The 16,372-nt window shown below is 60.2% G+C and overlaps 2 protein-coding genes across 2 annotated transcripts in view; both read left to right on the forward strand.

Annotated features, from left to right (window-relative positions):
* The first annotated feature begins 5,068 nt into the window (after window positions 1–5,068).
* Window positions 5,069–14,022, forward strand: CUNH17orf53 (chromosome unknown C17orf53 homolog). Its single transcript, XM_023718142.1, has 12 exons — window positions 5,069–5,139; window positions 5,327–5,399; window positions 6,827–6,958; window positions 7,059–7,157; window positions 8,899–9,711; window positions 10,559–10,642; window positions 11,249–11,392; window positions 11,573–11,681; window positions 11,767–11,852; window positions 12,005–12,130; window positions 12,739–12,838; window positions 13,577–14,022. The coding sequence occupies exons 1-12, from the start codon at window positions 5,069–5,071 to the stop codon at window positions 13,663–13,665; spliced, it is 1,926 nt and encodes a 641-aa protein (XP_023573910.1). The 3' UTR covers window positions 13,666–14,022.
* A 1,313-nt stretch (window positions 14,023–15,335) lies between these two features.
* Asb16 (ankyrin repeat and SOCS box containing 16) overlaps window positions 15,336–16,372 on the forward strand; it is a 5,496-nt gene continuing 4,459 nt past the window's right edge. The window contains 1 exon segment of the mRNA XM_023718143.1: window positions 15,336–15,636. Coding sequence (XP_023573911.1) covers window positions 15,336–15,636 — 301 coding nt within the window.

The following is a 16,372-nucleotide window of genomic DNA, read 5'->3' on the forward strand; positions in this document are numbered from 1 at the left end:
GTTTGGCCTGGCCTGATTTTTGTTTTTTTTTTGGTTTTTTTTTTTTTTTTGGGGGGGTGCATCCTGGGAACAGAACCCAGGGGCTTCACATTGAGCTACACCCCCCAACCAGTTTTGTTTTGAAACAGCCTGCCAAGTGGCCCAGGCTCAGCCCAAACTTGAGATCCTCCTGCCTCAGTCTCCAGAAGTGCTGGGATTGCAGATGACCTAGCGTGGTGCCTGGAGCGAGGGACAGCTGAAGGAATCTTAACAGCTATGCTATCCTGGAGAGGTTAGCTGCTCAGCGAGCCCAGTCTAGTCTCTGGTAAAAATAAAAAGGGGTGCAGCAGGTCCCCAGCGTGTGTGGGCCTGGATTCAGGCTTCGAGCCCCTGCAGAGTCTCCTACTGCCCTGTGGGCAGAGTCTCAGACACGATCCAGCGTTCACTCTGCGCCCCACAGGCACTAGACAGTAGAGGTGTCTTGGCTTAGGTTGGCACAACAATGGCACCACCCTTCGTGGAGTCCCTAGCGTGGTAGTCGCCCTCGCTGGGGCCACTTACTAAGAGAACAGGTTATGAGCTCTGTCCTGCCTCAGTTTCCCTGTGGCTTGGCAGCACTTGGCCCTGCGAGCCAGGGGCAGGTGGAAGGGACTGGGCACAGGGAGAGCCGGGCATCAGCCCATGCCTGGAGGTGGCACCACAGCCCTCCCCACAGAGGCACCACCTCCTCCACAGTGCCACCTCAGATTTCTCAGGTGCAATCTTCCAGTCAGGGCCTCTGGACTCCACTCCTGCCTCATTGTCCCCGAAGCAGCCTTGGAGGGCAGTCTGGTCCACTTTATTTGAGGTTCCTGGGGGTCCATCCATCCAGTTGACACGTGGAAGAGGGGTGGCAGTGCCCTCCTGTCCCTCTGCTCCCACCACACCACGCCCCTGCCTCTGTATCCTCATCTGTGAAAAGGCAGCGTGAATGATGATGGGGAAGGTCTCATCCGGCTTCACCAGCACTTGGGAGGCTGAGGTAGGAGGGCCACTGGCCATTTGAAGGTAGCCTGGGCCACATAGTGACACTCTGTGTCAGAAAAAGAATAAAAATTACTCTTGGTGCAATGGACATTTGTCTTGACACCTAGTAAGTGCACTAAAGGCTTAAAATAAAGATAGAGCCCATTGACCAAGAGCCTCCTGCCAGGGGCTGGGGACAAGATTGGACTGGTCTTATGAAGGGCCGGCCAGATAGGTCAGGGGACTAATGCGCCTGCTTAGGCAGAGCACAGCCACCGGCCCCGCCCCCAGGGAACCCTGAGAAGGTGCTTGGGGGGCTGAAAACAGGAGAATCACTATGATTCTGAGCTGTGTAGTGAGACCCTGCAGACCCTGTACCAAATACATTTAAAAAAAAAAAAAAAAGATTGGAGTGGTCCACGTGGTGCCCTCCCACCCCCCAAGCTGTAGGAGGAGCTGTGATCTAAGGGCCAGTGGAGGGGCGTGCTGTCGTACCCTGCCCCCGGTGGACCTGGCCCAGGGCCCAGGGTGCCACCTGCCTGCTCCGGGCCAAGGCCACACCCACAGTGAGGTGCGAGTAACAGCCCTTCCCAGGTGCGCTGCTTGTGCAGGTCTCTCTAGAGCTGCGTCTGCCCCTGGGACGGTGCAGACCCGGGGGGAATCCTGGGCCCCGAGGTCAGGGACACGCAAAAGCAAGACCCAGGTGGGGCTGAGCGACACAGAGAGGTGCTGCAAAAGGCCTCGTGCCATTTCCCAGGAGGCGGCACCCAGCAAACCCACAATTTTCAAGTTGCAGATGTCATCAGGAAAACTTTCCCTTTAAAGTCGTGCTCACCAGGTGTGGTGGCACATGCCTGTCATCACGGCCTTCGGGATTGCTGAGTGAGGCCGGCCTGAACCACACAATGAGACCATGTCTCAAAAAAAAGGAAAGTGACTGTGTCCAGGTCATACACGTCACCTCCTCGGTAAGGAGGGGGGATTGGAGGGGTGCAGCCACCCTAGACCCCAGGGCTAGGATGGGGTGTCTCAGACTCCCCGTGCCTGGTAGCGTCTCCCTGCCCTGCCCTGCCCTGCCCTGCCCTGCCCTGCCCACCATCACAGTGCAGTGTCCTTTCTTCCCCGCCCTCCCCTGGGGTAAGCGCAATGGTCACTGCTGGAGTGTGGGTGATGCCCGGTGTGGCAGAGGGGCCACTCCAACCTGTGTACTGCCCCCTCAGACCCAGGCCCGGGCCCAGCGCACACCCAGCCTAGGACTCGTGGGACAGCTTTTCAAAGCTTTCCAAAAGATGGCCCTGCAGTGCAGCACAGAGAATGTGACATCTGCCCACTTCTGAGTCCCCACCTCTGACACCGACAGTGAACTTGCCAAGCCTTTCAAGCCTGCCACAGTCCACTTTCAGAACACTTTTATCACCCAGATTTAGCCATTTACCATTAAATCCTGTCACCACCTGACAACAGCTCCTTCAAACACTTAACAGGGTAAGTACTTTTGCACAGTAAAAAAGCATGACTTTTTTTTTTTTTTTCTTCAAAATACGGCTTTACTATGCAGCTCGGCTGATCTTGAACTCACTCCGTAGCCTAGACTCGGCTTGAACGTGAGGCAAACGCTGGCCACCCCAGTGCTCTGAAGGCTGAGCCAGGAGGACTGCAAATTCCAGGCTAGCCTGGACTGTGTTGTGAGCCCCTGTCTCAAAATAAGCAAAGCACAGGGGAGGAGAGGGGTGGCTGGGGGTGTGGCTTGGTGCCAAAGTTAAAGCCCCAGCACTGTGAAAAGAAAAAGGCAAAGAATGAGGGGGCGGCACAGGAGTCTACAAAGGGAAAAATAAAACATTTTGAAATCTGTAAGCCCATGAGCTCTGAGAACCTGTTACTAACTGTATGAGTAGTTTTCAAATACTTTGAGGTTCTGGGGATCACACCCAGGAGCTCTCCGCTGAGTGCTCCTGGCCTCTCTCCCCACTTTCCTGTGGTCCAGGGCTTGGGCTCAGGCCTTCCCACAAGCTCTGTCCCCAGCCTTTTTCACTTTATTCTTTATTTTGAGCCAGCCTCGCTCCGTGGCCACAGCTGGGCTGTAGAGACCTTGCCTCCGGCTCTCCGGTGCTGCTGACAGTCCTGCACGCCTGCGCCCTCCTGGCTCACTGCTTCTTCCTTCCATCCCCGATTGGTGATGGGGTTCCAGTGTCTGTCTGTCCGTGCTGAGGATCCGGCCTGGCCTTCACGCTGGGCAAAGGCTACGCTCAGAGGGCTTTTGTGGGCTTCTGTCGCAGGGCGCCACATTGCTGACCCTGCTGTCCCTGAGCTGGCTGATGCAGGAGGTGGGCAGAGAAGCAGCCCAGGCCCAAAGTCTCAGGAGAGGGGCCAGGAGACTCACCACCGTCCCATCCACCCACCCCTGCGGCGGCCAGCCCGGTCCTCGGGTTTCTGCAGGAGGCTGAGACGCAGGCTGCAGCTACCTGCAACCAGCGCCAGTCCCCTGCTTGACCCAGCCAGCCCTGGGGACCGACTGGGACAGGCTGGGGGCACCGTGGGCGAGGGCTGCAGTCCTGTCCCTAGAGCCCGCGATGACTCAGCCAGCCGCCCGCCCCACCAAGGGAGGGGACCCGGCCAGGGGGGTGGCTCTCCAGCCTGGCCCAGCCTGATGGCGTCAGTGCCTCCGACATCTGCAGTGCGTGAGGCTGGCGTCCTCGTCCTGGGGGGGCTGGTGACGTGCCAACGGACAGCTGAGTCTCATGAATGATTCACCTTGCCCGCGTCACTGACAGGCTGATGCAGAGCCTCTGGAGAGGGGGAGGGGCAGCCACGTGCCCCGCCCAGGCAGCAGGCAGGCTGCGTCCTGCACCCTCACGCGCCCTCAACCTCACTCACACGGGTGCAGGACCTGTCGGCATCCGCGCTGTATGCTGCACTCCTGAGAATTAAGCACAGCGAAGTCTCTGCTTGTTTGGGCCAGCTGCGGGAGGCCGGTGACACCACAGGTCTGGTGAAACCAGGAATGCTTCCACCCCCGGGAAACCGGAAGGAAGAGGCCAAATTCTGTTCCCAGAAGAAGCAACTCTGCAGCTGCGCTCCTGAGTCCCTGCAGCAGAGCCCACGCCTTCTTAACAACTGCAGGTGTTCAAGACTCCCCAGCTCCTCCAGACTCACTAAGACATTCAGTCAGCGTTAGCTCGGCATCTAGGGAGCTGGCTCCCAAGGAGAGAAGGCACAGTTTTGCTGGAATGAGTGGCGTCCCTGGGTGGGGTGCAAGGGACTTCGAGATCAAAGGGCCATGGCAGAGCTAAGTTGCAGGGAGGTGACCCCAAAGCGGGGAGCTGAGGAAGCCAAATCTGGGAGGCAATCAGGGAAGGCTTCCTGGAGGCAGCAAAGGACCAGGGGCTTGGGGAAGATTGCAAGTGGAGAGGCAATGGTGCTGAGGGCAGGTGAACCAGAGACAAGGGCCGGGTGTTTTGGGTCATCTCCGGGGACCAGGGAGGAGGGTGGGTCAATGGAGGCCCTTGCACATGCTGGGAAGAACTTGGATGGTTGCCACAGAGGTGGACCACAGTACTTCACACAGAAGCTTGTAGGTCTGAATACTGGTATGCAGTACCTGGGGATTGGGACGACTGCATAGGCACAGCTGCTTGGAACACCTCCAGGGGACTTGTGACCCCGTGCCTCAGGTCCTTGTGTAGGGGCGTGGGTGTCCGCAGGTGCTGGAAGGCCTCGGGGCTGGGGTACGGGGCTCACCCGGGCTCTTGCCCAAGCACCTGGGGACGGGCCTGCACCGCCGGGTGAGAGTGCAGAAAGGCCAGGACGTTGCATTTGGAGACCTCAGCCCCTCTACAGATGACGCCACTGGGGCCAGGTTGCCGCCCAGCAGGGAGCTTTGCCTAGTGTGCGCAAGACTCAGGGTTCAGATCCCAGCACTGCACAAGAAAAGCTAACTGCATACATTAGGCATGCCTGTAATCCTGGCACTCGGGAGGCTGTGGCAGGAGGATAGCTGCGAGCTTGGGGCCAGTCCGGACTGCACAGCAAGGTCCTGCCTCAAAACAACAAAAGAGAAGCGGTGGGCCGGACCCGGTGCTGCGGGATGATCGGGTGCAGGCGGCGCTGGAGAATTCGCCTGCGAGATGAGCGAGAGCCGCAGAATCAGCGAGCAGGGTGAGGACTGAGACAACAGCCCGGGTCCTTGGAGGAGCGCGCCTTGGTGGCAGCGCCCGGGGGGAGGGGGACCAAGAATTGTTCCGCTACACTCAAGCAAGCACCGGAGGGCGACCTAGCGCGCACGCGCCTCCCCTTTAAGCTGGGCCGGAAGTCGGAGGGCGAGAAACCCGTCTTGCTCCTTAAGGAGGCGGAGCCTCCGGTGGCGGCGACTTCGAACCGGCTCGTCTAGCGGGGTCGACCGGGCCCACGTCTCCATGGTAACGGGCACCGGGCGGGAGGGGCGGGTCAAGGAGGCGGCGGGGGGGGGGGACCGCCGAGCGTCCACGGGCCTCACTTTTTTCTTCCGCTCGGGCTCGGTCCCTGATCGGCGGCGGGCGGCCTGGACGGGTTTGGGGTCGGAGCTTGTGTGCCAAATGCTTGTCCGCGGGAGGCCGAGGCAGGAGGGTTGCCGTGAGCTTCAGCCTTCCTAGGCTAGGGAACCAGACCCTGTCTCAAAAAAAGAAACAGGAAAAAGGAAACTTACACAACTTAAAGATGGAAGTGCCCGAAGAGGAAAACGTTAGCGAAAGTAACAAAGCAGAAGGAAAGCGCCACAAAACCCCCGAACGAGTAGCTGCAACTGTTTTGTGTGTCTGCGTGGAAGATTTCATGCTTGAAAGGTCAAATTCTGTAATAAAAACGGTCTCACTACCTAGTCCAGGTTGGCCTTGAACTCACCATGCACCCCAGGTTACGGGTAGTGATCCTTCTGCCTTGGCCTCCTGCGTGCAGGGTTTATAGGTGGCCAGCGCCAGACCTGGCTGGGTTTTTTCTTCTTTTTAAACTCTTTTCTTTAAGTGCTTGGCAAGTGCTGGGGCCTGAGGTCCCACCAAAAAAAAAAACAACAACCCACTTTCTTGTGGGATGCATGCTTTTAATCCCAGCACTCAGGAGGTTGAGGGAGGAGAATTGCTGAGAGACTAGCGTAGGCTACGCAAAGTGAGCTCAAGGCCAGAATTGCATAGCAAGACCCATTCTCAAAAAACAAGCAAACAAAAAACAGGCGGGCGTGGTGACACATGCCTATGATCCCAGCATTTGGGAGGCAGAGGCAGGAGGATCATCCCACCTGGGCTACAAGAATGAGTTCAAGGCCAGCCTGAGCTGTGTCGCAAGACCCTGTCTCAAGAAGACAAAAGAATAAAAGAAAAAAAAAAAAGTGAGATAGCTCATCAGACTGAAGTGCCTGCTTAGGCAAGCTTAGGCAAGCGCAGGGGCTGAGGTTGGATCCAGGCACTGCATGCCTTGTCAGCCCTGCCCCAGGCGTGGTGGCACATGCCTGTAATCCCAGCATGGGGGAGGCTGAAAACAAGAGGATCACCATGAGTCTGAGCAGCGTAGTAAGACCCTGCCACAAACACATTAAAAAAAAGAAGAAAGAAAGAAAGAAAAGGTAAAAAAAAAAAAAAAAAGATAAAAATAGGGCTGTGGATAGAGCTCACTGGCACAGCCCCTGCCTGGCAAATGTGAGCTCTTGGTACCAAAAAAAAAGGCAACCACAAGAGCTTTTCTTTCTGGGTCTCATGTTACCTGTAAAGTGGTTACAGTAGTGGTTAAGTTCAAAATCTGGACTCAAATCTGAAAGGAAGACGTGGAAGTCATCTGGTCTTCCAGCAGAGGCTGTCTCCTCCCTGCCCTTCTGCAGCACCAGCGCCACCCCCCACCCGCCCCCTCCGGGCCGGAGGGCAGCCAGGCAGCCTCAGCCCTGTCCGCTGCTCGCCACGGGGCCTGCAGCCCCTGGACCCTGTTCTCTGTGGATGAGGAGTTCGAGGATGAGGTGAGAGGGTGTACGGAGGCTGCGTCTCGGCAGAGGCAGGCTGACACTGGGGCCCGCCGCCAGCCCTCTGCTGCTCGATGTGGACCCCGCCCCCCAACAGCTGTGGGGGGCTCCAGAGTCAGCCTGGTCCCGAAAGCAGTGCACAGCCGGAGTCAGCCTGCCCATCCCCAGCAGCCGGGCACCGGTCACATGTCACCCGGTGAGGGCCCTGTCCTGGGCTGGGCAGGGCCGTGATTGCATTTGCTGTCCTCAGAGGCCAGGACAGCAGGGGACAGCATGTTCCTGGGCAGCCTGCGACCTGGGATCACAGCCCACACCCAGGCTTCCACTGTCTCTTGCGCGCAAGGAAGGGTGCTCACTGCCACTTGCCATTTTAATCAGAATTTCAGTGACTCACACTTGTCAGCCCAGCTCAGGGGAGGCTGAGGCAGGAGGATCCCAGCGAGATCAAGGCCAGCCTAAGCGATACAGTGAGACTGAGAAAACACACCAAAGGGTTTCTGGGCCAGCAGGAGTGTTTCCGAAGGGCACTACTGGGCCTAGGAACCAGCACACCTGTCTGGGTTGCCTGGTCCTCAGGCTGTTCCTGCACTGTGGGGAGGTGACCATGTAGCCTCTACAGGGACCCAGCATTGCCTTCCATGTGTCCCCAGAGGAGTCATCAGGTCATTCAGATGTGCAGCATGGGACAGGTGCTGGCCCAGCTCAGTGAGGTCTGCACGTGGGGTCACTGTGCCTCATCCCTAGCAGGAGCGATGGTGGCACGCGATGGGACACAGCAGGAGGGGATGGGCGATACCTGGACAGCTGGTCAGCATGGCCCCTTTCTGCTGTCACGCGGGGCTGCTGTTAATGTCCACAAAGATTCAGAGCTGCCTGCCCTGCCCACAGCTACCTTCAGCTTCGGCACCTTGCCAAGAAGGGGGAACATCACTCCTTGGGCCTCACCAGGCAGGCTGGGACAGCGAGGGTGGAGCAGAATGTGAAGGAAGGACTTTTATTTTATTTTTAAGGACTCTTATTTTTATTTTCTGGTGGTTTTTTTTTTTTTTTTTTTTTTTTTTTTTTTGAAACCAGGGATTGATATTTTCTGGTTTTTGATGGTTTCTTTTAGCCCAGCTTGGGCTTGAGATCACAACGATCCTCCTGCCTCAGCCTCCCAAGTGCTGCAAGATAGTGTTCCCATGCCGAGCTTGATGTTTCAGAGCTCTGCTGTGTGACGGTGGCCAGCCAGCCCTGGCCCTCCCCAGGCCAGGACACATGTCCTCCAGGAGCTCTCGAGAGCTGGCCCTTGACCTCCTTTGTGGGGTTTGCTGCTTCTGCAGCCCCGTTCCTCGAGAGTACTGACTGAGCTCATCGGAACAGGGTGGCCCCACTCCCTCAAGTCACAAGGGCAAGCAGTGGGACTGGTGTCGCCTTCTCTCCCCCAAAGCGCATCTGATGCAGCTCAGAGCAGCTGTGTTCAGCTTTGGGGTTTCTACGGCTTTTGGCACGCTGCAGGCAGGGGCTAGGGAAGGGCGGCGGCGGTGGGGTGGGGTACGGTGTTGGTGACCCTGCAGACCCCTTAGTAGCCCAGGACATTTGCTTTTCCAGCTGTTCCTTCCATTAAAAAGGGAGAAGCTGCTGGTGCCTTGGCCTTTCTGAGAGGGTGGGTGTAGTGGCACGTGCCTCTGATCCCTGCACTCAGGAGGCTGAGGCAGGGCGATTGCTGCAGGTCCAAGGCCACACCGGGCTATGTAGTGACACCCTGCCTCAAACACGAAACAAAAACCAACTTGGTGTTTCTGATGGGACCTGGCGGAGACTCACCCTGGGACAATGAGGCCACACCTGGCTTTGGTGCCTGCTCCATGTGTCTGCACGCGTGGGCCGGGCCTGCGTGGTGGGGGTGGGCTGCTGCGTCAGTTTCCAGACTTCGAGACTGCCTCTGTCTCCCTCAGGATTTCTTGTCTGCCGTGGAGGATGCCGAAAACCAGCTTGCTGGCGCAGAAGGGCGCCTGGCCTGTGCGTCCTCCGGCCTGTGCCCACGGAGCCCAAGCCCACCAGCCCTGCGCCCCGCGGCTGCTTCGGTGGCACAGTGCCCACCTGCCTTGGGACTTTGCCGCACTGTCCCCAGGGTTCCCAGTGCCCCCAGCGACCCCCAGAGGCTGTGCCTGACTTCTAGCAACTGGGCAGGTGGCCAGAGGACACATGGGGCCTGGGGGGGACCAGCCCAGGGCGATCTGGATGAGGTCCTGGCCAGCCTGGAGCTGGAGCTCGGGGCTGACGCCAGGGGCCCCGCTCCAGCTAAAAGGGCCCGCATCCTGGGATTGAGTGGGCTGATCTCAGGCCCTGCTGCTGCACCGGCCCCCCTGGCGCCCCCAGCACCCAGTGGGCCCCCCAGGATACCACGTCCACTCTTGAGGCCTGGTGTCACCCGTGCAGATGCCACCCTGCCAGGGCACCTTCCCCAGCCGCTCAGCCCCTTGGGGACCCCCAGCCATGGCTGCACCCGGCCTCCTCCCCGTACCTGTGCAGGTGCTGGCCTGTACCCTGCCGCCCCCAGGGCAGGCCCAGCAGCTTCCTGTAGGGCAGCCCTGCCACCCTGCACTCCTGTATCCTCACCCATCAACACCCCGAGAGGGACCCGCTCCTCACTGCAGATACCAGTTGTCACCAACCACCTGGTCCAGCTGGTCACTGCCACCACCCGGGTCCCAGCCTGTTCCCGCACACGCCGCTTCCCCGGCCCAGCCGGGCTCCTGCCACAGCAGGTGAGATGGTAAGGGGTGACCACCAGAGTCTTCCAGGGCCAAGGATGAGGGGGGCAGACTCCGGCACCATGGAAGAAGAGCACAAACACCAAGGCCCTGTGGTCCTTCCAGGAGGCGGGCTCAGCCCCAGCACTGCGGAGGGAGGAAGGGAGGAAATTAGTTTAAAATGTGGGCAGGCAGCAGGCAGAACACCCCTCAAGCAGCGCATGTGGCTGGGATGCCTGGCACTGTGCTGAGGGGACCTCACTCCCGCTGCTGAGGAGCCTGCCATCCTGGGCTCAGGCTCGGCACGGCCAGAGCAGGTGTGAGCCAGGGCCGGGCACAGGGCACCGCGTGAGCAGGGCTAGCTCGGGCCGCCCTGCCTGGGGCTCAGGCGGGTGAGTAGGGAGGGGACAGGTGATCAGAGGGGCTTTCCTGGGAAGGACAGAGAGGACTAAGTCGGGTCCGGCCTGGCGGAGGAGGCCGGACTGTGGTGGTAGCTTTCATCTTGCCTTGATTTTTGGCATTGAGCCCAGGACCTTCCACTGAACTATGTCCCCAGCCTGTTTGTATTTTTTCAGACTGGGTCTCACCAAATGGCTCAGTTCCCCGCATGACTTGAACTTGGGATCCTCCTGCCTCAGCCTCCTGAGTGCTGGGTTACAGGCATACGCCAGCGTGCCCACTCTCCCTGCCATCTGAGGGCCTCTTTCCAGCCCGCAGCAATCAGGGCTGAGCCAGTCTGGCCTTCGGCTGCACGCTAGCCCTGCTCTGCAGCCCAGCTCCCACGCATGCCCACCGTCTTCCCCACCGGGAGCTGTTGGGGTGCCCTGGTCCCTGGAGTCTCCTGAGCACCTCCTCCCCACAGCATGGTGAGAGGAATCCTGAGGAGATCATGGTTTCCACGCCGCAGACCCCGGCCCACGGTGCACGGGCCAAGCTCCGCACAGAGGTGACTGGACTGTCGAACAGCCCTGGGGGGTGGCATCCCTGACCTTCCTGCATAGCACTGCGGGGCTGTGCCGCTGGGTGCCTGGCCTGGTGGCTGGGGCAGGGCGAGATGACAGCCGAGAAAGGAAGGGTGTGTTACGCTAGGGGATCTCGTTAGACCAGGGTGGTGCACACAGCTGTGATCCCAGCGCGGGAGGGTCGCAAGTTCAAGGCCAGCCTGGACTGCACAGTGAGACCCTGCCTCAAACACAAAGGGCTGGGGATGTAGCTCAGGGCCACAGCGTCTGCCTGGCAAGCACGAGTTCTGAGTTCAATTGCGGTACCAAAAAAAAAAAAAATCAAGCACACATGAAGCAACGAGATCGTATCTGGGGCTTTCCTTTTGCCTTCCTGGGTAGGAGGCGGCCCTCACCCGGCCTCAGTGGTCCCTTTAGGACTGCGACACTGATTCCCTCCTCTGCCCTCACAGCCTGTAGTCCTCTTTCTTCCCACACTCCTGTGCATTTGTGACAAGCAGGTCAGAGCCTGTGGGGTGCAGCAGGTGCTGACCAGGTGGGCGGTGGGCAGCGCCATGGCGGGGGGACCCATGCCGTTTTCTGCGGGGCAGGCTACCGTCACCAGCTCTCAGGCACCGGCAGCGGAGGACTTCGGGCATGGGCCCTGGCTGGCCATGAAGGCGGCCCTGGGCCTGGACGACAGTGACCCTGCGTGCTTCCTGCACACCTGCAGTGTGGCCATGGTGCTGCGGAAGGTGAGGGCCCTGTCCCTCTGGCCCGGTAGGCAGCCAGAGTCCACAGTCTTACGCCCTCCCGGAGTGCCCAGGCCGTGGCCTGTGTCCCAGGTTGCCCAGCTTCCTGTCGCCGAGGAGGTGGGCGCCAGCACCTAGCCGCAGTCCCTGTGCCAGGCCCAGGGTGGCAGCGCTTTCCCACAGGCAGCCCTGAAGCAGCTCCCCGGGAACAAGGTGCCCACCATGGCAGTGCTGGTCAAGTCCCTGACTCACAGCACCGTGGACGCCAGCGTGGTTCTCAGAGACCCCACAGGTGAGGCCCCTGCGGATGGAGCAGCAGGTGCTGCCGCTGGGCCACGGAGCACACGGTCGGGGCTGACAGCCGCATGACGTTGCAGGGGAGATGCGGGGGACCGTGCACCGGGCGCTGCTGGAGGCGCGGCGGGGCGAGCTGAGGCCGGGCGCTGTGCTGCTGCTACAGCAGGTAGAGGCCACTGTGCCACCGGCCTGTGCCTTGGCAAGCCGCACAGGGCTCTTACGGCTGCATGGCAGGGGCTGTGCCTGGGTTGAGGAGGGGCCAGAGTGGGACACTGGTGCCCTGGGTGGCCCCATCAGACACCACCACCCCGCTTGCAGGTTGGGGTGTTCTCCCCATCCCTCCGAAGCCACTACCTCAACGTGACACCCAGCAACCTGATCCATATCTACAGCCCGGACTCCAGGGACAGGGACCTGCTTGGCCCACAGGAGCCCATCCCTGAGGTGAGGGGCAGGGTAGGGAGGGACAGGCACTGGGAGGAGGGCCTCAGCCGGTCTGCTGCCCATGCCGCAGGAAGGGACAGCCTGGACTTTGAGAGGTGACCATGAGGTGGCAGAGGGTGACCCAGATCAGACCTGCTGAGGTGTCTGTGGATGGCCATGACACCATGGTCCTCGCCTCTGCTGGCAGGAAAGGGTCCTAACCCCCGGGAGGTGGGGACAAACAGGTTCTGTCCCCAGGTCTGCCTGGCCAGAGGGCCTCACTGCACCCACTGTGACCTGGGCTGAGCCTTGTCCTCACACCCGCAGGACGAGCTTGTCTGACCTGGTGACTGGGGACAGCACTAGGCTGCCTGCCCCTCCTCCTTCCGGCCACTCGCCCAGGACTGAGCTTTGCTGTGGCTTTCTCTCCTTTTTTTTTGGGGGGGGGGGCACTTGGCCCTGGCACTGAATCATGCCCTTTTTATCTTCTTTTGTTCTGAGCATCTCACCAGTCACAGCCTGCCCAGGCACCGGGGAGCTCCACGGGGACCTGTAGGCTGGAGTCTGTGACCTGGCCTGGCGCCCCTGTCCTCTCCTGTTCCACTCGGTGCCCGGTCCTCTGCCCCCAGGGCCCAGGAAGTCCCCAGGGAAGACTCCAGCTGGATGTGGCTTTGCAGCCCGGGCGGGGCCTGGGGCTCATGGCCCCTGAGGAGGAGGCCCTGGACACAGGTGAGGACCTAGCGCTGCAGTAGGGATCCTTTTCCTCTTGGTCCTGCAAGCCTGGGGCGCACCGCATCCCAGCCGTTCATACTTCGGTCTTGTCTTGAGGTAGCCTGCTCCATCACTGGGCTGGGCTCAGCTTTGCTGTCCTCCAGCCTCAGCCTCCTGAGTACAGGGCAACAGGTGGGTGCCCACACTGCCTCGCCCCAGACTGACGCTTCCTCCTGGGCCATGGAGTGGCGCAGCCCCTGGAGTGAGCTTAGGCCATGACAGGCTCTGGACCTCCCTGATCTGCCAAGAAGTGGGGCTTCTCTGGGCGTGAGGCTGTGTCCTAAGCGGAGCCTGAGCCTGCGCGCTGTTCTTGGGGCTGTCAGAGGCTGCGCCCTCGCCGGGCTGCGGGGTCAGCACACTGGCACCTTGGTTTCTGGCTGTTGGATGCCAGGTCTTGCTGAGCAGCTCAGGCAACCTCAGAGTTGCAGAAATCCTTCTGCCTCGGCCTCCCAGCTTCAGTGCTGCCATTGACCATGGGGTCTGTTTTGGGGCTCCTGTTGTCCCCACCCCTAGCTGTTCCTGAACATGGTGTCTGGGTCTCCCCAGGGGCCCTGTGCCCCCCACCAGGCACTGTGCCTCTGAATAGAAAGAAGAAGAGATCCTCTTGCTCTTGGGAGAGACTGAGGCGAGGGCAGCCTCAGGCCATTGGCCTGGGCCACCCAGTGCTCTAGTGCTGTCCCCACCCTGTCCCCACAGATGACCTGGACGGACTCCTGATGGAGCTGCCTGAGGACTTGTTCAGTGACAGCTGCAGTTCAGACCACCCTACAGCAGGACCACTGTGAGCAGCCGCCCGTGTCTGCACCTGAGCAACATCCGGGAGGCCCAGCGTGGGAGAAGGCAGCCAAGACGGAGCCAGGCCCAGCGCACTCTGCTGGGCCCTGACTGAATCAGTCTTCTCAGACCGTGTACTGGGGCCTTAGCTTCCAGGGCACTGGCATACCAGCCCTTGGCCAAGCCCAGTCCGGCCCTGCCCCTGCCCTGGCACCGCCTCTCCTGCCCACCAGATGCCCCTGCCCCTTGAGGGACACAAGAGGCTGGCACCTGTGTTCTTGTCCCTTCCCAGCACTACAGCCGCACAGGGGGACCCAGGGCCACATTCTGCCCTGGTCCAAACTTAAATAAAGCTCTGAGACAGCTCAGTAGGCTAAGCACAGCACAATGCAACTGTCTGTGTCACTTGTTTCTTTTTTTTTTTTTTTTTTTTTTTAAAGATTTATTTATTCATTCATTCATTCATTTATTTTGTGTGTGGCCAGCTCTGCCCACCAGGGGGCGGGGCTGGCTGGCATGTGGCGCTGGGGGATTGAACCGCGGTCCCTGTGCTCCGCCTAGCCTAGCTTGTTCCAAGTAGGTGCTCCAGACCACTGAGCCATCTCACCAGCCCTGTGTCACTTGTTTCTGAGGATGCAGGGACAGCAGTGCCGAGAGGATCTCTCGGCGGGCACTGCACGCCCAGCTCGCGTCTCACCTGTGGCACGCTGCTCACCATCGACCACACTATGCTGAAGGCCAGAGGTCCACCCAGGACCCAGGGCAGTGTGACCTTGGTCCCTCAGTGGGGCAGGACTGCCCCAGGCCAGGATACCTGGGGTCTCCATCCCTCATCTCAGGCCTCAGACTCAGCTGCTGCTGGCGCCAGTGTGGATGAAGCCTGTGCTGTCAGCCTCAGGCTGAAGCCGTGTTCCTCTTGCCTGGTGACTCTGGGACAGCAGCAAGCACAGGGCAGAGATGCCCACGCAGTCACTAGCCTTGCTTGCTCCCCCGCACCTGGGGACATGGCTGCGGTGCCCCCCCCCCAGCTGGCAGCTTCTCTGCAGCTGCCATGGGAACAGCTTGGTCTCCTCCCCACACACAGACAGCAGCCCCAGGCCTTCCCCATGGCCCCCTGCGGGCCCTGTGCTCAGTCCCTGCCACCTGGTGTCCGCTTAGCTCCCACCTGACAAAGGTAGGGCTGGCAGAACCTGGCACCTGCCACCTGCAGGTAGCAAATGAACGTCTCCCTGGCAGGGACTGAGGATCCTGTGATGGGGCAGGAACCCTGGGGTTGCTGAGCGACACCTGTCCCCAGCAGCTGACCTTGGGGTGGACTCGGGGACGTGACCCCCAAGTCCTGCGGTGGCAAGCCGGGGTGGGTGGCGGGGACTGCGGGCAGGAAGCCACCAGGTGCGGCCCAGAGCAGGTTCCTGCAGCTGATGCAGGGTTAGGGCCTGAGCACAGTGGCAGTGACCTTGTCCCCTGAGGCTCTGGGCCTGCAGGTAGATGAGGGCCTATGTGCAGCCACTGCGCTTGTCACCTCAGCGTCTGCCACCTTCCCCGTGCCAAGCTGAGAGGCCTGGCCCTGCCCCGGTCGGAGCCTGCACGGTGCTTACCCAGCAGCTGGCCTATTTATAGCTTCAGCTGCCCCAGGGCTCCCTGCTGGGCCAGTGGGCACAGCTCAGCCGGCCCCAGGGCCATGGCCGCACAGAGCTTCCCCTTCACAGCCACAGCCCCGTGTGGCCTCCGCCTGCAGCGGGAGTGGCTGGAGTGGGAGGACCGACGGCGGGCAGCAGCCCATCGCTGCTGCAGACACAGGGGCTCTACCGAGGCCCGGGCTTGGCGTGCCAGGCCCCGCCGCCGCCGCTGCGACTCCGCCGTGCACAGTGCACTGTTTGCTGGTGACCTACAGCAGGTGCAGGTGCTGTTCCAAGATGAGGAGGCCACCAACGTGATCCCGGAGGCTGTGAGCAAGCAGCTGGCCTGGGCGGCTGAGCAAGGTAGGCACCAGCCAGGCGGGGGGGGCAGCTCGGCCATGCCCACAGCCCCTCCTCGTGGGGACAGGGTTGGGGGAGAGGGCTCTACCGCTTCTCAGCGCCAGCCTCTGCTGCCAGGGGCTCCTTGCCATCTGGCCACACCTGGATAGGGAGCCATACGCCCAGGGTTCCAGAGTAGGGTTCTTGGACCTTCCTTGGCACATGTGGTTTTAGGCAATCGTCATTTTTTCTGACACAGGCTGCTTTGTCTTTTTTTGGTGCCAGGAATCAAACTCAGGACCTTGTGCTTGCCGGGCAGGCGCTGTGCCGTTGAGCTATACCCTGGCCTGGACTGTGTTTTGTGGCCAACTGACAAACTGCCCGAAAGTGGGTGCAGTGGGGGGTGCATGCCTGCGATTTCAGCACTCTAGGGACCGAGGCGGGAGAACGGTAAGCTGGAGTCTAGCCTGGGTGCTTAGACAACTTAGCAAGACCTGATCCCAAAGAATAAAAGATCTGGAATCCGCGTGTTATGCTGCGTACCTGTAATCCCAGTACTCAGGAAGCTGGAGCTCAAGGCCAGCCTGAACTCCATAGAACAACCCTGTCTCAAAAAGACAAAAAATAAAACAAAAAGAAGACCTGGGGGCACCGGGGAGATGGCTCAGTAGAATAAGCGCTTGCCTGGTAAGTGCAAGGGCCTGAGTTCAATCCCTGGTTGTGCAAAAGAAAGAAGAAAGAAAGAAAGAAAGAAAGAAAG

Source organism: Octodon degus, unplaced genomic scaffold, assembly GCF_000260255.1.
Source record: "Octodon degus isolate 3935 unplaced genomic scaffold, OctDeg1.0 scaffold00056, whole genome shotgun sequence".
In the NCBI taxonomy this organism is placed as follows: Eukaryota; Metazoa; Chordata; class Mammalia; order Rodentia; family Octodontidae; genus Octodon; species Octodon degus.

Coding starts and splice junctions, on each gene's coding strand:
- CUNH17orf53 (XM_023718142.1), top strand. CDS start 5,069: ATGATCGGGTGCAGGCGGCGCTGGAGAATTCGCCTGCGAGATGAGCGA. Junction 10,643..11,248: donor GGGCCAAGCTCCGCACAGAG/GTGACTGGACTG, acceptor TCTGCGGGGCAG/GCTACCGTCACCAGCTCTCA. Junction 11,853..12,004: donor CTGTGCTGCTGCTACAGCAG/GTAGAGGCCACT, acceptor CCCCGCTTGCAG/GTTGGGGTGTTCTCCCCATC.